The sequence below is a fragment of the Armigeres subalbatus genome, chromosome 2 (assembly GCF_024139115.2).
Source record: "Armigeres subalbatus isolate Guangzhou_Male chromosome 2, GZ_Asu_2, whole genome shotgun sequence".
Lineage (NCBI taxonomy): Eukaryota > Metazoa > Arthropoda > Insecta > Diptera > Culicidae > Armigeres > Armigeres subalbatus.
The window spans coordinates 377,161,009-377,185,616 of record NC_085140.1 but is presented as its reverse complement, the minus strand read 5'-3'; the positions used below and the strand labels follow the sequence as shown (position 1 = coordinate 377,185,616).

At 41.9% G+C, this 24,608-nt stretch overlaps 2 protein-coding genes across 2 annotated transcripts; one reads left to right on the top strand and one right to left on the bottom strand.

The window, feature by feature from the left end:
- Positions 1-9,890: 9,890 nt before the first annotated feature.
- Positions 9,891-12,015, bottom strand: LOC134217277 (cytochrome P450 4d1-like). Its single transcript, XM_062696038.1, is given in 4 exon segments — positions 9,891-10,484; positions 10,862-10,995; positions 11,060-11,505; positions 11,508-12,015. Coding segments are annotated over 4 exon segments (1,494 nt in total). The 5' UTR covers positions 11,974-12,015; the 3' UTR covers positions 9,891-10,036.
- Positions 12,016-12,573: 558 nt separating this feature from the next.
- Positions 12,574-14,208, top strand: LOC134217276 (cytochrome P450 4d2-like). Its single transcript, XM_062696037.1, has 3 exons — positions 12,574-13,488; positions 13,549-13,682; positions 13,761-14,208. The coding sequence occupies exons 1-3, from the start codon at positions 12,574-12,576 to the stop codon at positions 14,206-14,208; spliced, it is 1,497 nt and encodes a 498-aa protein (XP_062552021.1).
- The last annotated feature ends 10,400 nt before the right edge of the window (positions 14,209-24,608 follow it).

The window sequence follows — 24,608 nt, the reverse complement described above, 5'->3', positions numbered from 1 at the left end:
TGCCTTCAGCTACATATACAAGGTCGCCGACCTTCAGGGACCTTGCTTCGCTCAACCATTTGGTTCTTTTGTTGATTGTTGGGAAATACTCCGTTGACCAGCGCCTCCACGCTTCGTCTGCTAATTGCTGGGATTGTAGAAAACTGCTTCGAAGAATTTTCCCAAGATCTTCAGGTGGTTCAAGAGGATCGTGAGCGCCAGATGAACAACCGAAAATAAAATGATTTGGAGTCAGAGCTTCGGGCAGACCTATTTCCTGTGGCATATAAGTCAGAGGACGCGAGTTGACTAATCCTTCCACTTCAACTAGGGTAGTCCACAAGATCTCGTCTGTCAGTTTCCGCCCATTGAGCAATGCAGTCATAGCCTCCTTGACGCTCCTCACCATTCGTTCCCATACCCCACCCATATGAGGAGCGGATGGGGTATTGAACGACCATTTGTTCGCGCATCGGTGTAGGTTCCAGCGCATTCAACGTTGATCTGTTTTTGCAGTTCGCGGTTTGCTCCCACAAAATTAGTGCCATTATCAGAAAAGATTTGAACTGGGGATCCTCGCCTACGCGTGAATCTGCGGATCGCCATGATGCAGGACTCGCTGGACAAATCGTAAGCGACCTCTAAATGAATAGCCCGTATAACCAGGCACGTGAATACAGCGACGTATCTCTTCTCTTTGCGCCGACCGACAGTGACTTCTAGTGGGCCCATATAGTCGATACCGACGTAGCTAAAAGGGCGGGCTTTCGGCGTCAAGCGTTGCTCGGGTAATGGCGCCATTCGTGGAGGGATTGGCTTACACTTAGTCACCTTACAGAAACAACAGTTGCGAGAAATATTATTTACGATTGATCGTAAATGTGAGATTTCAAACCGCTGACGAACCTCATTTACAATAGTTTCTTTGCTTGCATGACCATATCGGCGGTGGTAGTGATCCAACAGCATTCGAGTTATTTGACCGTCCTTGGGAAGAATTATTGGAAACCTTGCGTCGAAATTGGTATAGGCAGCGTTTGCGGTTCTGCCTTCCATCCTGACAACACCGTACTCGTCGGCAAATGGAGATAACTTATACAACGGGCTGTTCCTCTCGATGGATAGCCATTTCGCTATTGGCTGGTCTCGATTTTTCAACATGACTCGAACCTCGTCGGGGAAGTATTCACTTTGTTCCATTTTCCAAAGAAACTGCTCTGCTCGTTGAAATTCCTCCTGCTTCAACGGCGTCTTACAACATGGAACGCTCCATTTAAGCAACTTCTGAAGGTTTCTAGTTGCCTGGAGTGTCTCTATTGGCCGTCCTGAGATTCGCAAGCGGCAATTGTTGATGAAGCGGCAAAACATGCTACAGTTCGTAGCAGTATACTCCATTTTGAAAACCTAGAGATGTCTATCACTCTAACGGGTAGAGAAATATGAGTAAACAAATAGCTAGGACGTAGTTCTTCGACAGTGTTCGTTTTCACCTGCTGCTTTGGCCACTGATCCTCCGAAAGATATAGAAACTCTGGTCCTTTATACCACCTACCGTTGGAATCCGGCACTGTATCACGCACCCACTTCGTCAGACAGTCAGCTACATTGTCCCTAGATGGTACCCACCGCCAGCATTCCGCTTGAGTCGACGATAGAATTTCTCCAATACGATGGGCGACAAACTGCTTGTATCGCCTGTGGTCTGAGCGAATCCACGAAAGTACAGTCGATGAATCGGTCCATAGGTACACTCCATGGGGTTGCAGCGAGTGATAGCTCAATACAGTGTTGAGTACTTTGGCACCTAGCACAGCGGCTTCTAGTTCTAAACGCGGTATCGATAGGTGTTTTAGTGGAGCCACTTTACTTTTTGCCATAATTAGCGTGCATTGTACTTCTGCCAAATCATTCATGGTTCTAAAATACACAGCACAGCCATAGCTAGTTTCACTAGCGTCGGTAAACACGTGACACTGCAGCGTATGACATGGGGCTATCGCGTCGCTGAAGTAATAACGTGGGATACTAAGTTCGCCTATCTTTGGTAATAATTCAACCCAGCGCGTCCATTTTTCAAACTCCTCATCTCTTATTTCTTCATCCCACTGGACTGCGCTTCTCCATAGATCCTGTATCAGGATACGACCATGAATAAGATACGGTGCTAATAGCCCGAGGGGGTCGAATAGGCTCATTACGACTTTCAATGCGATACGCTTCGTCGGTCGTCGTTCTCCGGAAATGAAGAGTCGTAACTGTTCTAGCTCCGTAGAAAATGTGAAAGTGTCCGATTCTGGGTGCCATAACAAGCCTAACACTCTTTCCCATTTGTTGTCCATCGTGGTTTGCAGCAGCCGTGGCTCCTTTTCACCAGGTTTTCCGAGTTTCTGCAACACGATATTGTTGTTGCTGACCCAGTTTCTCATCTCAAATCCTCCATGAGTGTGGATGGTTCGCACTTGCAATGCCATCTCTGCCGCTTCTTCCGGGGAATCTGCACTATCGTAGTAGTCGTCCATATACGTCTTGTTCTTGATTGCCTCTGCGGCTAACGGGAATTCGTTCGCCCATTTGTCCGCATTCACTCGCAGTACATGCTGTGCGACGCAGGGTGAGCATGTTGCGCCAAACATTGCGACGTCTGCAATATAAACTTCTGGTGGGTGTCGGGGTTCGAAACGAAATAAGAAGCACTGAAAATATTTATCCGATTGTCTCATCCGAAGCTGCAAGAACATTTCTCGTATATCGCCTCCAAATCCCACGCGCTTTTCTCGAAATTTGCAAATTACGGACGGAAGCGAAACCAAAAGGTCGGGACCTTTCAACAGTTGAGAGTTGAGAGATTCACCTGCGCCATACTAGCCTCATTTTTTTGCTTCTTCGGATGCGTAACCAAGCCGAGGGGTAGATACCAAACTTGTCTCTAGTTGATTTCAGCAAGTTCCTCTTCGGTTGCTTTATGGATATAGCCTTTGTTAATATAATCGATAATTTGCTGGTTCACCCTGCTTCGTAGGTCGACATCTCTCGCTAGTTGAGCCTCGAAACTTTTCATCCGCTTCGTTGCCATAGGAAGGCTATTTGGGAGATCCACATGGTCGGACTTCCAGAGGACCGCCGTTTCATACCTCCCATCCCGGAACGTTGTAGAACTTTCCAATATTTCCCGCGCTCGTTTTTCTTCGGCGGATTCTAGTGACGGACTTTGGCTTATCAGCTTTTCTTCCAATACGAATTGCTGTTGAATCAGGTCGTTCAGTTCCCTGTCAGCACCGCATTTGCATTCGTGCACGTTCACGAGCCCTTCCTTCGCTTGATCGATTCCATTCGGACCATAAACTGACCAGCCAAGCAAAGATTTTACAGCGATAGGTTCTCCTGGGCCGCCAAGACAACTATTCAGTGGCGCAAAAAGTCTCAAACTTTCTAGTCCGAGAAGAATTCTAGGAACAGCTTCGGAGTACGATGGCACTGGTAGATTTCTGAGATAAGGAAACGCTCCGATAATTTTCCTATAGCTAGGCTTTGCATCGGAAGATTGAGTTTTCGACTGTGTGTGCATATCTCAACGGATAACGTCGTGGTAGACCTTTCCCCGATATTTCAAAATTCACTCTCTCGGATTTGTCTTCGTTCCTCATAACGCTCGATGTCCAACGTAGCTCCAGTGGTTCGGGAACACCCTTTGCTCCGAGCTGTCTGGCCAAACTCGCCTCAATAAGCGTTAACGATGAGCCCTCGTCAAGGAAGGCGAACGTTTCGCATTTGCTGTTATCGTTGAAAAGTGTAACCGGTATAATCCTGAACATGATAGACTTTCTCGCTTCCTCATGAGTGTTGCAATCGGACGTTTGCACTTGACGCCGGCGTTGATCTGGCACGGCGCGATGAAGTAACGGATGGTGACGAACTCTGCAACTCGGCACATTGCAGCGAATCCTAGAACGACATCTCCATTGACCGTGGTCATACAAGCATAATTCGCACAATTTCCAACGTTCGACGGCTTTTAAACGGGCTTCCAATCCCATTTGCTGGAAGCGCTCGCAGTTACGCACTCTATGATCGGTTTTGCCGCATATGGGACAAGGTTGTCGCTCTTCGCTGCGGGTGTGTGTATCGGGCACATTTTCGTGAGTGTAAAGTTGTCCTCTTTCACGAGTTCTGTCCTTTTCTGCTTGCTTGGTAGAGCGCACCAGTAATGGCGCGGTGACCTCACTAGCGTCGTTGACCAGCTGCTCCATGAAATGGCCAAAGTGTTTCAAAGTCGGATCACTGTATGCTCGCTTGTACCTTGCCCATTCTAGCTTTATGGATGAAGGCAATTTCTCCACTAGCTCACCAAGTAGAGTGGGGTTCGACAAGTGTCCCTGGAGATTCGCGGCCTCCAAATGGTCGCATAGCTGCTCGACGGTCAACCCAAAGTTTATGAGTGTTTCCAATCGATTCGGTTTGGGGGCCTCCACTCGGCGAACTTTGTTCAGCAAGTTTTTCACTAGTAGGTCCGGTCTTCCGTATAATCTTCGAAGCGTGTCTATAATAGCCGTCACGCTGTGAGGAACCATCAATTTTGTCACAACAGCCTGTCGCGCTGGGCCCCGCAAGCACTCGCGAAGCTGAATAAGATTCTCCACATCCGTGAAACCGCAGGTATTATTGGCAGTCTCAAAACTGTTGACGAATATGGGCCACTCTTCCGGATCTCCGGAAAAAGTAGGGAGTTTTTTCGGCCAAATCTGTCTTGCTGCTAATTGTTCAGCACTAAGCCTATGCGAAACAGATTGTATTCCGTTTTCCGTTCCGTGGTGTACCGCCTCACGACTCCGACTATTAATCTCGGGAGGCTCCATATGGTGGATGGGATTGGAGCTCACTCCTTGATAGTTCACTCTAAGAAGATTTGCAATCCGTTCTTCAAAACCTAAACCATCCCGAGATTGGGACAGCTGCGGTCTAACCCTTTCGTTAGGTGGCCACGCCGGATGCTCCGTCCTGGTTCCGCTTCCTCCTCTACTCCGCTCATGTTGGTCCTCAACCCACTCTTTGGTTCTTTCCACACCGCTAGGAGCGCTCGTTTTGCTTATGTTGTCATCTTCTGCCAATAACTCCTCTAATTCAAACCGTTCTCGTAGGTACTTTGCCTTCATCTCGAACTCCTTGGCCTTGATGGCGTGCTCCTGCTCTTTAATTTGCTTTTCTCTCTCAAGACGTGCGCGCTCCTCCTTTAACCGTTCTTGTTCTTCTAGCAACTTCTGCTCGTCCAGTGGTCGCTCGCTTTCCAATCGCTGCAAAGCTAGTTGCGCTCGAGCTCTTGCTGTGGCATTGCTGGATTTCAAAGACTTCTCCACCTGATTTGGTATCTCAGGATTCCTTTTCGGAGTCGTTATACTCGTCAGCTCCGGATTAAGAACCACTGTTCTTGTTCTATCCGAGTTCCTTGATTTGTCGGACGCTTTCTTTTGATTAGCACTGTTCGACCTCTGCATCTCACTCGACATCGCGCCGAGGACGGTCAAACTTGCTGGCAGCTTCTTACCTACTTTCTTTTTCGCGCCGGTTGCTTCTGGAGGCAGCACAGGTGGACACTTACTGCATCTCCACGATCGGTCCTCAATTCCTGGCGACACTTCTGCACAACCGTAGTGAAACCACGTGTTGCAGCCGTCGCATGCCACCATTCCGACGTCGGCGGAGTTCGGTCGCTCGCAGGCACCGCATTCGAAAGCATTGTTCGCTGGCGTAGTATAGTAGTATAAGGTCAAATAGGTATTCGTTTGCTCATGCATCCGGATTCTGCAGTTCGTGCGAAAGGTTGTCACCGTCCGTGCTGCCAGAACAATCGGTACCAAATAGTTTTTCATGAAAAGTTTCTTATTTTGAGAAAACCCGCGTTAGATGTCTTTCGCCATACACATTTCTGGCGGTTAACTCTTGCTGGCTATTTTGCGCATATACTATAGCGCTTGGATGTGACAGCGGCGGGTAGAAAATCAGCCACTGCCAATAATTCATTGAAATAATGAATTATTGGCAGTGGCTGATTTTCTACCCGCCGCTTCCACATACAGGCGCTATCGTGAATCTGTGTCAAAAGGTCGAAGGTCAAAAGGTCAAAGGTCATAAGGTCGAAGGACAAAAGGTCGAAAGGACAAAAGGTCGAAAGGTCAGAAGGTCGAAAGGTGAGAAGGTCGAAAGGACAAAAGGTCGAAAGGACAAAAGGTCGAAAGGAGAAAATGTCGAGAGGACAAAAGGTCGAAAGGACAAAAGGTCGAAAGAACAAAAGGTCGAAAAGACCAATGGTCGAAAGGACAAATGGTCGAAAGAACAAAAGGCCGAAAGAACAAAAGGTCGAAAGGACAAAAGGTCGAAAGGACAAAAGTTCGAAAGGACAAAAGGTCGAAAGGACAGAAGGTCGAATGGACAATAGTTCGAAAGGACAAAAGGTTGAAAGGACAAAACGTCGAAAGGATAAAAGGTCGAAAGGATAAAATATAGAAAACAAAAGGCCGAAAGGATAAAATATCGAAAAGTCAAAAGGTTGAAAGTCAAAAATTGAAGAGATAAGGGTCGAAAGTAAAAAAATTGAAAGTACAAAAGGTCGAAATGACAAAAGGCCGAAGAAAAAGAGGGTCTAAAAATAACAGAAGGTTTAATGAAGAACAGGTAGAAAAATATTCAAGTTTGCCGTCTGAAGGCGGTCTTGGGCGTTAGAGGGTTACTAGTTGACTTCAAAATTAAACACAAGCATTCACAAATCACGTTAGGGAGGGGGATTGAGCGAAGAGTGACGATCTATACAAAATTTCCAGATGTTTCTTACAAAAAGTTAGACATAGGGGAAGGGAGGGTTGAAAATTCCCTATTTTTGCGTTACGTTATTTATGGATCTTCCCTAATGCAAATTTTGGCAATTCCATACCCCTACCAACTTTACAGCGTAACGTAACGGTTTTCAATAATAAAAATAAATGTATTTTGTATATTCGTGCATAGTTACTTAAAAACAAATTTTGTGAACAAAAACGTATCATCATAAAAATAAAATTACTGTCATTAGAAGATGGTATGTTAAGCTAAAATTATATATTTTGAATTATCATTTTGATGAAAATGAGTGAAGAACTATTTTCATGAATTACAATTGAAGTTAATAAAGCCTAGCAATACTTTGATAAAAATAAGAATACCCTATGTTTTAACAAAAGGAAAATTCTAGAATGAAATATTTCAAGTGTTGGTATTTCACATGCGGTAGAAAAATGCAAAACTCGAAAGAAAAGGTTATGAATAAAAGAATGAAAAGAATCAACAATGAAAATAAGGTTAAACACAAATAAATATTAATGTGCGAAACTCGAATGACAAGCCTATGACTAAAAGAAGGAAAAATGCAGCACTAAAATTTAATCAGGCGAAACACAAATAAATATAAATATGTGAATCTCGAAAGAACGACCTATGACTAGAAGAAGGAATTTAACAATGAAATATCAGGTAAAACATGAATGTGCAACGGAATGGTTGATCAACACTAGACGTCTTGCCCAATTTCTTCGACCTTCGACCTTTTGTCCAACAACCGCAATTTCTATCTTTTGTTCTTTCAACTTTCTGTCTTTCGACCTTTTCACTTTCGACCCTTTGTCTTTCGACCGTTTGGCCTTCGACGTTTTTACCTTCAACCTTTTGACCTTCGACCTTTTGGCTCAGATCTTTTTGTTTCGACCTTTTGACCTTTCGACCTTTCGACCTTTTGACCTTTCGACCTTTTGACCTTTCGACCTTTTGACATTCGACCTTTTGGCTTGGATTTTTTTGTTTAGACCTTTCGACCTTTTGACCTTTCAACCTTTTGGCCTTCGACCTTTTGACCTTCGACCTTTTGACATTCGACCTTTTGACATTCTACCTTTTGACATTCGACGTTTTGTCTTTCGACCTTTTGGCTCAGATTTTTTTGTTTCGACCTTTTAACCTTTCGACCTTTTGACCTTTCGACCTTTTGTTTTTTCGCCCTTTTGAGCTACGACCTTTTGATCTTCGACCTTTTGACCTTCGACCTTTTGGCTCATATTTTTTGTTTGGACCTTTTGACCCTTCGACCTTTTGTCCTTTTCGACCTTTTGTCTCTTTCGACCTTTTGACCCTTTGACCTTTTGACTCAGATTTTTTGTTTTGACCTTTTGTCCCTTCGACCTTTTGACCCTTCGACCTTTTGTCCTTTCAACCTTTTGACCTTCGACCTTTTGTCCTTCGACCTTTTGACCTTCGACCTTTTGACCTTCGACCTTTTGTCCTACAACGGCTATTGTATATGCGCAAATAGCCAGCATGAGTTAATTGCCAGAAATTTGTATGGCGAAAGACATCTAACGCGGGTTTACTCAAAATTAGGAACTTTTCTGAAAAAACTATCTGGTACCGGATATGAAGGATGGTGTCCGCTATTACGCCTATCAAATATTTTTTCGATTAAGGTGCTTAATTTTGTGAAATCAAACCTTAGATGCCTTTCATCGTACTAATTTTAGAAAGTTAACTCCTAGTATGCCTCTGTAAGCACGCTCAAAGCCGGCGATTCATTACTACACCCAACCGGCTATTGCTAGGTTTTCTAACAATTTTGTATAAGAACCTAACAAAACCTTAATAAGAACTGGAAATATGCGAAATTGTTAGATTCTTTTACATAAAATGTAAGCTCACAAACGAATATTGTTAGAAAAGCTTGCAAAACTGTTAGATTCTTATACAATATTTATATAAGAATCTAACAATTTCACATATGCCCAGTTTTCATACAGGTGTTGGTAGATTCTTATACAGAATTGTTAGAAAATCTAACATCCGCTGGTTGGGTGTAGCAAACGCGGACACTTCCAATTCGTTGGATGATCACTGAAGAAATGATGGAGTCCGTAAATCCTCAGATCAAGAAAGGTGGGCTCGGACCCAACCGGAAACACGTCATTTCCCGACCCCCTTTGTTTTCGATAATGACCCTATTGGCACGATGGATAATTGACACGAAAGTTGTGCTGCTTTCCCTCTCCCACCTTATCCGAAAAATAAAAGGCCTCGACCTTGGAGAGCTTGGCTAATTGATAGTGCCCGTTTGCCTACGACAAGGGACAATTATGTACTTTAATTGGCGATTGAAAGATGTAACTGCTTACAATCTACCTTATTTACACTGCTACAAGTAATCAAAACACGAATGTCAAAACTCAGACTGAATGAGCTTCATATTCACCTATACTCTGCTTCGGATAAAATTAATGATGGAGAACTCTGTAGATGCGTGAGTAAATGAGAAATCCAAACCCTGCTTGTAACAATTATCAATAAGATATTCTTGTATATGTTAAGATTGTCAAAAATGTATCTATCTGATGTAAAATTGGTTTGGTAACGTTTTACACTAAGTTCTTCACAACTACGGTGTGGAACTCTCGCCTCTTTCGCAGTCGAATAGAATAAGTCAAGCTTAAAGATCAACCGATTAAGGCATCATTTCAAATCTTCCTCTCCGGAAGTTCTTTTGTAAGCAAAGATTTAAACGTCGATTTGACGAATCTGATGGAACTTCCACGCAAACCAACTTCATCAACAGGCAGGGCCGGATTTACGGGGAGGCCGGCGGGTCCGTGGCCCCGGGCCCCCACAAATCTTATCTACCAAAACCAACCATTTCTGTACAATTTGGGGCCCCCACATACCGTTGGCCCCGGGCCCCCCTCCGGCTAAATCCAGCCCTGTCAACAGGTAACAGAAGCCTTCACTTATTGGCCTTCACCTACGTATAGATTGTGTTGGTTTGCATGAGAGTGTTATTAGACTCGTAAAATAGACGTTTGAATATTTGTTTACAAAAGCAGATAAGTCGTTTTAAAAAATTGGTACTGGTTTATTGTTCTGCTTCCACCACTGCCAAAACAGTTTCATTGCCATATGATCTCATACACTAAAACGCTCAACTTTCCCAAGCTACAAGTGCTTCTTTGCTTTCGGACCAAACAAATTTACGATTGAAAAATTGTTTCTATTTAACACTTCAACGCGAATGAAATATCAAAGGCATTTCGTCCTGCGGTTTGAGGATCATTTCGGCCTTCACAGGCGGCTCATAATCTGGGCTGGAAAGTTCGACCCGACAGAGCCGAACTATCTTTGAGATGGTAGATTTGATCTCGTATTGAGCAAATTTCTGACCGATGCAGTTGCGACCTCCAGCACTGAAGGGAACATAAGCGTAGGGATTGAGCTTTTCGATGCCTCGTTCTGCGTCGAATCGCTCGGGGAGGAATTTTTCCGGCTCCGGGAAGTATTTCGGGTTATGGTGCATGTTGTAGATTCCGATAGTGATGTTGGTGTTGATCGGGATGTCAACGCCGGATAATTTGACCTCTTTTATTGTTCGGCGAGATATGTATGGCACCGGTGGGAACATCCGGAGTGACTCTTTCATCACTAGGTCGAGATATTTTAGATCGTTCAAGGCACTGAAATAAGAGAACAAAATTAAAGCGTGCCTGAAAGAATTACCTTTCAAGATTGAATATGGATTTTATTACTACGGATGCTGAGAAAATTGAACTGATTTATGTTGGAAAACAGATCAGACTTCGCTTCTTAAACATAATTTAGCATAGACAAAATTATTTGTGGTATTGATTTTGATTAGATTCAGTTTGTCATACATTTATGCAAACTACTACCTAATCATATTTCAATATTGTAGCTACTCAATATTCATAGTTCATTCAGAAGCCGATTTTATGTATGGCACTAAGTATTGCATGATTAGTTTACTTACAAATGAGTATTTGAGCTACTTTTGAACGTATGAAATTGCACGTTTTGAATCATCGATACAAACCTTAGCGTAATTGGTGTATCAATTGAATCTCCCAGCATAGTCAAAATTTCCTCGTAGACCTTATTTTGAACATCCGGATATTTTGCTAACACATACAAAAGGAAAGTTATAGCGGATGCAGTTGTATCGTGCCCCTAAAACATTTAAAGTTTTATTACTAAAGCAGGTAGTTTATCTATCTTGATCTGTGAGTCTTACCGCAAACATAAAGGTATCCACTTCTTCTCTTATCTCTTCATCGGTAAGAGGTCGTCCATCTATTTTTGCTTGCAGCAAAATGTCCAATAAGGCCATCTTTTTCTTAGAGCCCAACAAATCGTCATCTGTTTTCAAATTTTCGTCACATCCGTCAACCAACGCGATTCTCCGCTTATCGATAATAGACAAGGTGAAGTCGCGAATTGTATTTAAATGCTTTTTATACGGTCCAAACTTGCTGCTGAACTGGAACATAAAGTCATTATTATATACCGTGTTAAACATCCTCCAGAAGACAATTTCCGAAATGTCTTCCACTGCCATCGTATAGCCGGATTGCTCCTTCTGGGCATTGGATTCCGTTCCCATGGCTGTTTCCACGATCACGTCCAGCGTGCAAAGCTTAACGAGAGGAAATATCCGTACTACCTTGCCCGAGTGACTCAAAATTTCCGTGCCAATACCGTGCTCTTCTCATCAAACACCTGCACGAAATTATCCAAAATCTTAAAATGGAACGCCGGAGTCAGCGCCTTCCTATGAGTAAACCACTTGTTCCCATTGCTAATCAGCAGTCCCGTTCCCAACCACTCCAACAGCATATCGTAATCTTGGCTCTTGCAGTTGAACTCCGGACCGGTCATGATACGCTCGATTTCATCCGGTGCCATGTAGAACAACCAGAAGCCAAAACCTATGTCGATTTTGCACACCGTTCCGAAATCCCGCTCCAGCTGGATCAGCATTTGAAAGATGTAGGTTGATGATTTCCCAATGAACTGGTGACTATTTCCGATCAGGGGTAAACCGGGTGGACCCGGAATCGAATGGAATTGATTGCATAGCTGACGCCGCCACTGCCATACGTAAGCAATTAGCGCAATTATCGACGATAGAAACACGACGGCAAACATTCTACGCTTAGTTCGAAGATACTGCTTGGGCAAACTACTGACTGCGACTGAACTATTTTATTACTCATTGGTTTGCACCCGTGCGTCTGTTTTTGTCATTTCTAAGATTATTACTGAGTTTGTTTAAGTAATTAGATACCTTCGCTTCATGATTTTCTTACAAGAATAGACAAATTCCTGATCGTGAGATGAAAAATTCTATAGATTTAAAAATATTTGTTCTTCAACCAGGAGGAATGCATAATATCTGTATATTATATAATATTATTGAAAATAAAAATGAATTTTTAAGTTTGAACTTTTCGCATTGAATTGTGGATTGTGGATAATATCCTATGACATCTTTGTAATAGACTGTTGACTTGTAATCTATTCTCCCCTTAATCATGCCCGTTTTTGTACAAATCGAACTAAATGCTTAATCTGTATCATGTTTTGTTGACATCAATATCCACCCTCAGTAATCTATAGATTTGCAATCGACTATGATAACGACTACAATCAAATTGTTAAAACAAAATATCTGAACCTCGTAATGGTTCAACAGTTCATACGTGTTTTTCATTTGGTCGTCGCCGAATTATTTGCATTGCACTTAGAATGTTTGCCTCCGTAGCTATTACCGCGATAGTTGTAATAGCTGTTTACGTTTGGCAGTGGCGTCGTCGGATATGTAACCGATTTCGTTCCATTCCGGGTCCGCCAGGGTTGCCGCTCGTTGGAAACACTCATATGTTCATCGGGAAGTCATCGACCTATGTCTTCAACTTGGCACTCGAACTGGAGCGGGAGTATGGTTGCGTGTACAAGCTGGACGTGATGTTTGACTTCTGGTTGTTTTACTGCGCAGCGGAGGACGTCGAACGTATCATGACCGGACCGGAGTTCAACTGCAAAGGTCAAGACTACGATATGCTGTTGGAGTGGTTGGGAACGGGGCTACTGATAAGCAATGGGAACAAGTGGTTTACGCACAGGAAGGCGCTGACACCGGCGTTCCATTTTAAGATTTTGGACAATTTTGTGCCGGTATTCAATGATAAGAGTACTGTGTTGGCTCGAAAGTTTTTGAAACACTCAGGTAAAGTGGTGCACGTATTTCCTCTGGTAAAGCTTTGCACGCTCGATGTGATCGTGGAGACCGCCATGGGAACGGAATCCAATGCACAGGAGGAGGAATCCGGCTATACGATGGCAGTGGAACATGTTTCGGAAATTATATTCTGGAGAATGTTCGACGCAGTGTACAACAATGACTTTATGTTCAAGTTCAGCAGCAAGTTTAGACCATATAAAAAGTATCTGACGACAATTCGTGAATTCACTATGTCTATCATAACGAAAAGAAAAAACGCTTTAGTTGATAAAAGTGGCGAAAACCTACCGATAGACGATGCTTTGTTAGGATCTAAAAGAAAGATGGCGCTTTTGGATGTTTTGATGCGCACTAATATCGATGGACAACCTCTTACTGATGAGGAGATAAGAGAAGAAGTCGACACCTTTATGTTTGCGGTATGTTTTATAAGTCTGACTCCGTGAAGCATACTGATCTGCAAAATTTGAAATTTTTAGGGGCACGATACGACTGCATCTGCTGTAACATTTATTCTATTCGCGTTAGCAAAACACCCAGATGTTCAGCAAAAGGTCTACCAAGAAGTCATTGCAGTATTTGGAGAATCAATCAACACTTCGATTACTCTTAGGTTTATTTCAAAAGATTAATTATTTCATACTGATCTTGAGTTAGTTATTCTCTCTAATACCTTTTTTTTCAATTTCAGCGCTTTAAATGACCTGAAATACCTCGATCTAGTGATTAAAGAAGCGCTGCGCATGTATCCACCGGTCCCATTTATATCTCGGAAAACCATAAAAGAGGTCGACCTCTCCGGCACAACTATCCCGATTGGTTCCAACATCACCATCGGAATCTACAACATGCATCACAATCCGAAATACTTCCCGGAGCCGGAGAAATTCCTCCCGGAGCGGTTCGAAGCGGAGCGTGGCATCGAAAAGCGGAATCCCTATGCGTACGTACCCTTCAGTGCCGGAGGTCGCAACTGCATCGGCCAGAAATTCGCTCAATACGAGGTTAAATCGACGATCTCGAACATAATGCGGCACTGCCGAGTTGAGCTACCGCACCCGGACTATGAGCTGCCACTGAAGGTCGAGATGATCCTCAAACCGCAGGACGATATGCCTTTGATATTTTACCCACGATGAGCAGTTAAATGTACATACGTTAGGATAAGGATCATACTAGGAAGGCTGCTTCATTTTGAGAAATGATCATTCCATTTCTGTGGAACCGTCATATGCAATAAACTACAGTAAATTGTAGCAAACATTGTGGAATTGAATTCATAATGAAAATATATTTGTTTGCGATGTGAAGTACTATCCGATGAGATGCGTGCCATCACAAATCAATACATAAAGCTGGATATCGATATTCAGGTGGTTCATGATATTTTAGTGTAAAGTCGTATGATCTTTTATCTCTTATATCAATCATGTCCATATCTCATATTTCTATCTAATCAACATTCGATATGAATGAGCTATTTTCGTCTACTCGGGCTCCCAGATACATTTCCAGTATGAAAGACAAAAAGTTAAAATAGGTGACGGATCAATTTACCGAAAGTTACATACATATTAAGGGCAATCCTTTTCTTTGGATGAAACATTCACCCCTTTTCTTGTTTACGGACGAACGAAACTTTCGAACGAATGCAGTTCGTACTAATCGCTTCCCCATTTGATTCTGCTGGCGTAAGCGAGAATGCGCATCAGCTTTCGCGTTCGTACGTAAACAAGAATAAGGGTAATTATTCAGCCGATCATTGATTGGTTTGAACGAAAATTATGTACTCGAACAAACGTCAGGCTGAAGTTCTTCGTGCCGGAAAAGTTTGAGCCAAACAGGGGCTCAGGCTGCAGAAGTCATTAGGCCGAACATGTTGTTTTTCCGCATATTATCGTTTTTCCGGAGGAGGTATAAGATTATGTAAAGCTGTGCGCCCAGACGGGTTATTTGGTTGAATTAGTTATTTGGCCTTAAATTTCATTCACTGAAAAGGTCATTTCAATACCAAATTTTCAAAACGACTTGTCTGCTTCCGTAAACAAAGATTGAAACGCCGATTTGGCGAATCTGAAAGCACTCCCATGCAAACTAACATAATCAATTTTTTTTATTATTATTCTTTATTAATGTGTTTTTTAATCTATAGATTAAGTTCAACCCCGAACTTTCAGATGCGTAACGTAATTAATCCCCCCAAATACAGCTCGGGCAAACAACACCATATTTTCATCTCGACCAAATGGCCTTTTTCTACTAAACGACCATCTAGGCCTTTTTGGCTAAACCTAGACCTATTCGATCAGACAAGTCAAATGACTTGTTCGACCGAACGACATAATCGACCGTCAAAACATTTGATTTCAACGTGAAATTCTGTGGATTTCAACAGGAAATCCTTGGAAATTTACGCAGGTAATTCTTTGAGATTCCCAAAGGAAATTCTTTATGATTTACCCGGGAAATTTCTGGAATTTGCATTGTTAGTGGCATCAGTCGTCTAAGCGTATTTGCAAACCATGTGAGTTTGATTTCCTCCTTAGTAAGGAGAAAACAAGCGGAAAACGCTCCACTTGTACACTAGGTGCTGTGTAAATGTCCTGTTCGTTTTCTAATGCTGAGTGTTAAGTATTCAATTTGTGCGAGCTCTGGTCAAAGATGGTAATCCTGTGATTCTACAAAAGATCTTCCTAATTTTAAGGAAATTTAGTCAGAATTTGTGTTTTCGGGATTTCGAAGGATATTCTTCAGAATTTTCATTAAATGTTCTTAGTTTCTACGAAAAGCTTTTCGATTTTTAAACGACAAAATTTAAGGAATTTTCAAAAAATAGCCTTTTCACGAGAAATCCTCTGGAGTTTCAACGGAATTGCCATAAAATGTCGGCGGCGACGGCGCACACCTCTAGTCACCGTGTGCTCCTCCAGAAAATCTGGAGGATCTCAAAAATGAAAACTTCTAAATTTTATCGTTAAGCACCAAGATTTTTCTGATGCATTTGTTTTTTGTATTATGAGTATGCACTTAATTTTGTGGCTTATACATGCCGTAGCCTTACAAAAATCAGTGAAACAAAACGAAAAATAATTGCATAGCACCATTTGACATTCTAGCAACGGAATTTATTTCATTTGATTTATTCAAACTAAGGCCTCTGCAATACATAAAATTCGTCTACATTCGGCTCGGTCAGTATTTGCACGTCGCCAACTTTGTAGTCCACGGAGGACCTCAAATCGAACAACCTTGCTCTCTGCGCAGCTCGCATTCTTGTCCCCTGCGGATCCCCATCAGCAACCATGTTGACCAGGTTATTGTCCGACATTCTGAGCATGACATTGTGCATGGATCACCTTGGTCACCGAGCGATTCTTTAGAAAATGAAATTTCACAATTAAGTTCATTAATTAAGTAACGCAAAAAATGGCAATTTTCAATCTCCCACAATGTCACACTTTTTGTATGAGGTATCTAAAAAATGTGTATTAATGTTTAGGGAACAAACACAAAGATTTTTTTATGTCACTATGGGTACGCCAGTTCCAGTGTTTGAATCTATACATGGACCACCGTTGGCGAAATAACATTTTTTTCATATTAATATTAATGCTTTTCACAAATTACGAAACGCTGGGAGGAGAGGCAGCCGGTCAGACCATGCGTTACGATTCATACAAACCGATTAAACCATCCATACAAAAAAGCATTACGAGGGAAAGATGGAGTTTCAAAATCATCAAATTTGGCGTTACGTAATCTGTGAACGAACCCATACCGGATATTCCGGAGGACCATTTGTAGCATGAGTCACAATGTCAATGCTGTACTCAGAATGTACATACGAATGCTTAAGAAAATATCAGTGCTATTAATTTTAAATTCATAAATTTTCCATTTTTATGATAGTTCTTGATTTCCGTTCCCTTAGGGTTCTTTCACAAAATTCGTAACGCTGAATTTGAATATTTTGATACCTCACTCTCCCTCTCGCAACCCTTTTTTATAGAAGGTTTATTTTTTTTATACGAGCCGTAACGCTTGGTCTGACTTCCTTCCTCCCCCTAAAGCGTTACGTAATTTGTGAACAGTCCCTTAGGAAAGCGAGCAAGGCACTTTCATTACTAGGTGTCTTGCACATATTGGATACGTTACGGATACACACTGATAATACATATTTCTATTTTGTAAGATGGGTAAAACTATTACTCCGGATAATCGAGCCTCCGGATAATCGAGTCCGGCCTGTACTATCCATGTGGGTCATAGTATCCATGTGTGAATTTGTATGCAATTAAGTATGAGTCGACGCATGATATGCATATTTTATTTGGATTTTTGCCATAGAGCATGTGTCAATTTTCCTGAGTGTAAGAAAAAAGGCAAATTATATTTCTCATTCATTACATCTTTTACACTCGAGAAATGGTAGGGGAGACCGAGGCACATCTATGACATATTTACATTGATAAATAAAAATGAGGAAAAGGATATAGATCAGCGGTTCTCAACCTGGGGTACATGTACCCCTGGGGATACCTTCACTGGGCCCAGGGGGTACCTCGGACAAAAATGCGTAATGGCGGATGAATTACAATTTTATTGAAAACTTATTGATAAAGTTTGCATAATTTTGTATTTTTTTTATTTCAAAACTTTGACTTGTACATAATATGCATGGCTATCAGTACATCATTCAGATTCAGAAGCCTTCATTTGAGAGACATAAAGGCTTTTCCTGAAAAGCTCAGCTGCTTCGTTGCGAGAAAATTGGAAGCATCCTTCTACGCTTCTCGGAAGTCTCCTTCCGAGCAGCTCGGAGGACTTCTTTCATAGGTTCAGAAGCCTTTTTTCAAACCGGAAACCTCAGTTTGAGAGGTTCGGAACTTTTTTTCAAGAGGCCCGGAATCCTTCTTTTAAATTTTTTTCTATGAACTTTCTTGTTTTTCTGCTTTTTTTAAAGCCTCGGAAGGGCTTGGAAGGCATTTTTCAACAGGCTCGAAAGCCTGCTTTTAAAAGGCTCAGAAGCATACTTTCAAGAGGCTTGAAAGCTTCCTTTCTAGAGGTCCGGGAGTCTTCTTTTAAGCTTTCTTCTTCAAACGTTCTTGTCTTCTTTTCTCATTCTTTTAAAAGGCTCAGCTCTTTTCAAAAGGCTCGGAAGCCTTATTTCGAGTGGTTCGGAAGCCTTCTTTCAAAAGGCTCAAGCCTTCCTTCAAGAAAGTCGGATTTTTTTTCAAGAGGCTTGAAGGCCTTCTTTTAAAGGCTCCCTAGCAGCACAAATCTTAATGCTTTGGTTGCAGCAGCACTTTTGTGTCTCGATTTGGTCATATATGAGTTACAGAAACTTGTGTATGACAAGTGTACTATTCAGGCTCTTTTGAAAAGCTCAAAGCCCCGGAGACGAGCTAAACCAGCCCAGGGCTGAAAGCCTCTTTAATAAAGACAATAAAAAGGCTCGGAAGCCTCCTTTCAGTAGGCTTGGAAGCCTTCTTTTAAAAGGCTCGGAACTCTTTTAAAAAACTCGGAAACCTTTTTCTTTTCGAATTGTTCGGAAGCATCCTTTGAACAGGCTTGAAGCCTCCCTTTAGGAGGCTCGGATTTTTTTCTTTAAAGAGGTTTGGAAGCGGCCATTCAAGATACCTCCTCAAAAGCCGCCATTCAATAGGCTCGGAAGACTCTTTTTAAGAGTTCGAAAACCTCCCATCAAGATGCTCAAATTCTTTTTAAGAGTCTTTGATGTATTTCCAAAAGGGTTCATAAGCGCCCTTCGAGATACTTAGAAGCCTCCTTTCAAGTGGCTCGAAGCCTTCCAAAAATGGCTCATAAGTTCTTTTAAGAGGCTCGGAAGCATACTTTCAAAACGCTTTAAAGCCTCCCTTGAAGGAGTTGAGAATCCTTATTTCAAGAGACTCAGGGCTCGGAATTAATTTTCCAAGAGGCTTGGAAGCATACTTTCAAGCAGCTCATAGGCGTCCTTCCAAGATGTTCGAAGCCTCCTTTTAAGTGGCTCGAAAACCACATTTCAAGAGACGCGGCTCGAAAACCACATTTCATGAGGCTCGGAAGGTTTTCTCTGAAGAGGCGCTGAACCCTACTTTCAATACGCTCGGAAGCCTTCAATAGTCAAAAAAGTTCTGTAGGAAGCTCGATGTATAAACTGAATTGAATTGGGAAGTTTCAAAGAATATGAAAATTTCAGAAAAGCTTATGGAGAGCCATATATTCCGTTAGTTTTCAAGTCCATTTTTTATAAATCTATAGAGTTATGATTATTTTCAGTTACAGCAAAAAACTTAGGGGGTACCTCAATCAATGGAAAAGTTCTAAAGGGTACCTCTCAATAAAAAGGTTGAGAACCGCTGATATAGACAATCAAATTCGATGGGACCTCAGGGCTGGCGAAATTCATCAAATAAATTAGTGGAAACAAATTTGAAGTGTAGAAAAGGTAGTGTTTATAGTTTTGTAATATTTAGGCACGTAAAAGCAATCTATACTTTTCAGACTGTAGTTTTCAGTCTTTTTTTAATCATTGTTAGTACACATTTTACAACTCTCGCTACTTTCTTTTTCTCCGCCTAGTTATAGGGGAATGAAGTCTTTAGCAGGTTTTGTTCTTTTATTGACAGGGGGATTTCTATAACCCTTTATGCTCAAAAATGGCTTCAACATTCTTTGCATATCAAAGAATATTGTTGCCAAATTTCATAAAATTTGGTCAACAAAAACCCCCCTGACAATAATAGAACAAAACCTGCCAAAGCCGTCATTTCCCCTACTTACGTTTGATATCATTTTATATTCCTTCAATGCTGCTTTTATTGGTAAAATGTGTGTGTCGATTGGCTTTTACTAAATTTTCAACACGGCCAAACAGCTTACACAAAAATCAGCCGGATGCTTGGATGCTTTCAAGAACAATCACGATTTACAAATACCCGGTTACCCTGGAAACCGTTATATGTACCGTCTTGTAGGGGGGGAAGGGTAATTTGGCCGAAACCCATTCGTCCGAAAGTCAGGCCGAATGCCCCTAGGTCGAAAGTTGTTTATCTGAATATACCATTTGGCCGAAAGGGTGTTATTTGAAAAGGTGTTATTTGGCGATACCATATATTTGAAGGCATGTCTTCAATTTGAAGACATTTGAATCTCTGTGAAGACATTTTGGAGACTATTCAAGACTTATCATCAAGGTAGACTTGAAGACAACCAATAAGCTTATTAATTCTGCGACTTCTATATGCAGACTTAAATTCAAACTTAGTCTCAAATGATAAAATACATTTACACTAGCCGGTTGATAACTGCAACACATTTATACGTCAAACATACTTTACTTTGAGTTGTGCGCTGGTTCAAATATTCCTGAAGGCGGCATTCGTTTAAATTTACCTCGGCGGCGGCAGCGTTTTCAAAACGTCTCATAAAAGGTTCTTCAAACTGCAAAAAAATACTGAATTCTACTATGCCTTGATTTAATACATTAAACCCTTGGGGTGGAAACATTTTTTTCTAATTTTCTTCTGACTTCATCTTATCTTTTCGAAATTTCCATGTGACATTCTTCTGAGTACCAGTCGAAAATGCGAATAGATTTTTGGGAACTCTTTAAATTTCCCGTGGATTAAAAAAAAAAATTTTAGTGAAAATTTGTAAGATTTTTTTTGGGTAAAATAAAAAGAATTCCCGATGAAAGTACTGAGAAATTTCTGGTCAAAATTCAAGTGAATTGAAATTGAAATTTTGGTTCAAATTATCGTGGGAGTTGATAATTATTTCGGGAAATTTATCTTAATTTCCACAAGATTTTAAACTAAGTTATTGTGGGAAAATCTACTGAGCGCTCGTTACAAATTCTATTGAATTTCGGCCAAGAAATTCGTCTAAATTTTCGTGGGATGTTCTCTGGATATGTGTTTGAATTTTAAGGGATGCTTCTTCTGAATTTCCACAGGAAATTATTTTCAATTTCCTCACAATTTTTTTTTCTTAACGGTAAATTCTACTGAATTCCAACTGGGAAATCTTTTAAAACAAAATTCAGAGGAATTCCACAAATAAATCCGCTGGAATTTTAATTGAAGAATCGGTAGAAAATCCTGGAGAAACTCGTTACATTTTCTGGTTGAACTTTTCCTTGAATTCTTTTGGTATTTTTCTAAAAATATCTTTGGACACTTTCCCAGGTTTTTGTTCAATCCCACTAAGAATTACTACAGAAATTCCCGCTGGATTTTTTTTTTAATTTTTCTGAAGTTCATCCAGGAATTCGTCCAAACATTATTTCAGGGATTTCTTCGAAAATTCCTCCAAGAATTCATTCGGAAATTCCTTTAGTAGCTCCTCCGTGAGTGCGTCTTGAAATTCCTCCCTAAGTTCCTCTAAGAATTCTTCTTGAAGATTCTCCAAGAATGTTGCCGAAAGATTCTACAACAATGCCTACTGAGGTATAATCTAATATTTCCTCCAGACATTCTTAGAAAATTTCGTGCAGCAATCCCTAAGGAAGTTCCTCCAAGAAGTCATCCGAAAGTTTCACCAAGAACTCTTCTGGGAGTTTCTTCAGACATTGCTTCAGGAACTCCACCGGAAATCCCTTAAATAATTCCTCAGGAAAATCCCTCCAGAATTCATCATCACAGTCACTTGTGCGGTTGTAACGACGGAAGGAATCGCTCGTCGGGACGCCACCATGACCAGATAGTTCACCTCGTTGAGTGCAGGAACACGGCCCTTCTTCGGCAGGGGGAAGCCTTCCTCTAGATTTCTCAGAACTCTGTCGCTTTGGGCAACCCTTTTTGGGGCCTGATATTTGCCGCCACAGTTGGCGCACTTGGAATCGGCCATTTCCGTATTGTCGCACAAGTCAGTCGGATGGGGTTCGCCACATTTGTTGCAGCACGGCTTCGCGCGACAGTTTCTGGTGCCGTGCCCGAAGTTGAAGCAGTTGATGCACGGTGTTACATCTCGATGGACTGGCCAATATCGCTTCCAGTCAACGACGGTGTAATTTATAACGCCGATCAGCTTCAGGTCCTTCCATAAAACGGAACCGTGTTCCAGATGGACCAGATGATGCTCCTCGCCTTGTCGTGACGAGCGATCTTGTGGACAGTCACTGGTTTCAGGCTGCAACTTTCGAGTTCTGCTTGCAGCTCCTCTTCCTTTATGTCGTGGAGTCCTCGCAGCAAAGCCTTGAGCGACTTCGTGCCAGGAGGCAGAGCATAAAATATTCATCTTCATGAAGCAACTTCGGTACGAGTTTTGACAAACATCGCATGAATATTCAAAACATGGAATGACATAGTCAGACGACTACTCCACCAACTCATTCATTCGACTGTCACTGAGTGTGCTTACTATGTGCAGAAAAAAACATAATTAGCATTGTTTATGTTGATGTTTACCGTTGAAAGTGTCTTGCGGATGAAAATCGGATTCAGTTCTATGTGATAAATTACTCTATTCATTTGAAACGTGTTCAGATTTCAGATAATTTATCAATTTGTAAAGTGTGCATAAATATTCAATGACTAATATTCAACGGAATATTGACTGTCCAGAGCCGACTATGAATGTGTCTTGAAGTGAACTGACAAGTGAAGAAAGTTGGACTTCACCAAAAAAATCGATTATTTTACACTCTGCCAGGAGGGACATGAGCGTAGTACTCATACTTCGTAATCGATCGTAATCGTAATCGATGAGATTCTGGTAGATGCGATTGAACGTGAACCAAACCGCGGGCTGTCATGGTAGCCTATAACCATGATGACGACTTATTACGTTGCACTCCTCGCGCGACGGCTCTCTGATATGCAGAGTAAGCTCAACGACCTTGCCGAGCGCTCCTCCTCGGCAGGTTTAGTCATCAACGTCAACAAAACCAAATCGTTGGATGTAAACACGGTGACTCCTTCCAGTTTCACAGTAGCCAGGCAACTAGTGGAGAATGTTGAAAGCTTCCCCGAGTAGCACACTTGTCACATATCAGTCACTGTGACTCATATGCGACCAAATCCAGTCACATTGGAGTTGTTGCAAACAAATTGATCTGAACTGTGCTACTAGGGTCCAATATCTTGGTAGCCAAATGGCGTCAGACGACGGTACCAAGATCGACATAGCAAGGTCAAGAATCAAGAAAGCAAGGGCTGCCTTTGCGAGTTTAAGAAATATCTGGAAAAACAGGCAGATAAGAGAAGGCACCAAAATACGAATTTCCAACTCTAACGTAAAATCTGTGCTGTTATACGCTAGCGAAACATGGTGTGTATCAGTGAAGAACACTCAACGGCTGCAGGTGTTCATTAACAGATGCCTGCGGTATATAATTCGTGCCTGGTGGCCTCACAACTGGATCTCAAACAACGAGCTCCATCGTCGTTGTCACCAGAGGCCGATAACAACAGAAATTCGGGATCGGAAGTGGGGCTGGGTCGGCCACACTCTACGTAGGGGCGGAAACGAAATCTATAAACAAGCATTAGACTAGAACCCAGCGGGACATCGCAGCAGAAGCAGACCCAGAGGCTCATGGCGGCGAAGCCTCAATAAAGAAATAAAAGAAGTCGACCGAAATCTAATCTGACAACAGGTTAAAGCGATAACCGGGCAACGCTCAGGATGGAGATCTTTCAAGTCGAAAAAATTGTTTGGTCGAAACAAATGTCTGTGTTGGTCAAATGAACAGTTCAGCCGAACAACTCGCTGTTCTGTCAACGAGAACGACCGAAAACGCGTGATTAGGGCCTTTCAAAAGGAATGAGCCAGGCATTCGTTCATAATAACAATGCCCGAGCTGGACTACGAACGTTTAATGTTCAGAAGTCCCCAAATCATGATGAGAAACAGAATACGGTCGCAAAATCCGTACCGTACCGTACGTAAGGTCTGCCACCTGAAGTTTACGATACCACACTGCTGCGTAATGAATGACGAGACATATGTGAAGGCGGACTTCAACCAGGTTCGTTTTGTTTGCAAATTTGAAGAAATCTACCACGGCTTAGTGTCATAAAAAACATGATTTTTCTCCAAAAAACGTTTAAAATCAATTTGGGGACAATTTATCCGCAAGCGTATCCATCGTGCTATGCTACAAACGTCAATTCACTGTTTATAACGAAGCAGGGGCTCTCCTTAGCCGTGCGGTAAGAAGCGCGGCTACAAAGCAAGACCTTGCTGAGGGTGGCTGGATTCGACTCTCGGTGCCGGTCTAGGCAATTTTCGGTTTGGAAATTGTCTCGACTTCCCTGGGCATAAAAATATTATCATGTTAGCCTCATGATTTATGAATGCAGAAATGGTAACTTAGCTTAAAACATCGCGGAAGTGTTTAATGAACACTAAGCTGCGTTCTTGCGGAGTACACATTTTGTGATCGCAAGCACCATGCATGGACAGGAGTATTAGGAAGAGTGTCTCCAAAAGCGGCCTCTCTCTTTCCTAAAGGCTCACGATGGTCTGACGATCTTCTAACAAGATTTGACATCATGCCACTACAGGAAAGACTTGCTAGAGTGGCATGAGGCGT

Bases quoted from the DNA above. Each gene is read 5' to 3' on its own strand.
- LOC134217276 (XM_062696037.1), top strand. From the start codon at position 12,574: ATGTTTGCCTCCGTAGCTATTACCGCGATAGTTGTAATAGCTGTTTAC. The intron at 13,489-13,548 runs GTATGTTTTATA...TGAAATTTTTAG, and splicing joins TCGACACCTTTATGTTTGCG to GGGCACGATACGACTGCATC. The intron at 13,683-13,760 runs GTTTATTTCAAA...TTTCAATTTCAG, and splicing joins AACACTTCGATTACTCTTAG to CGCTTTAAATGACCTGAAAT.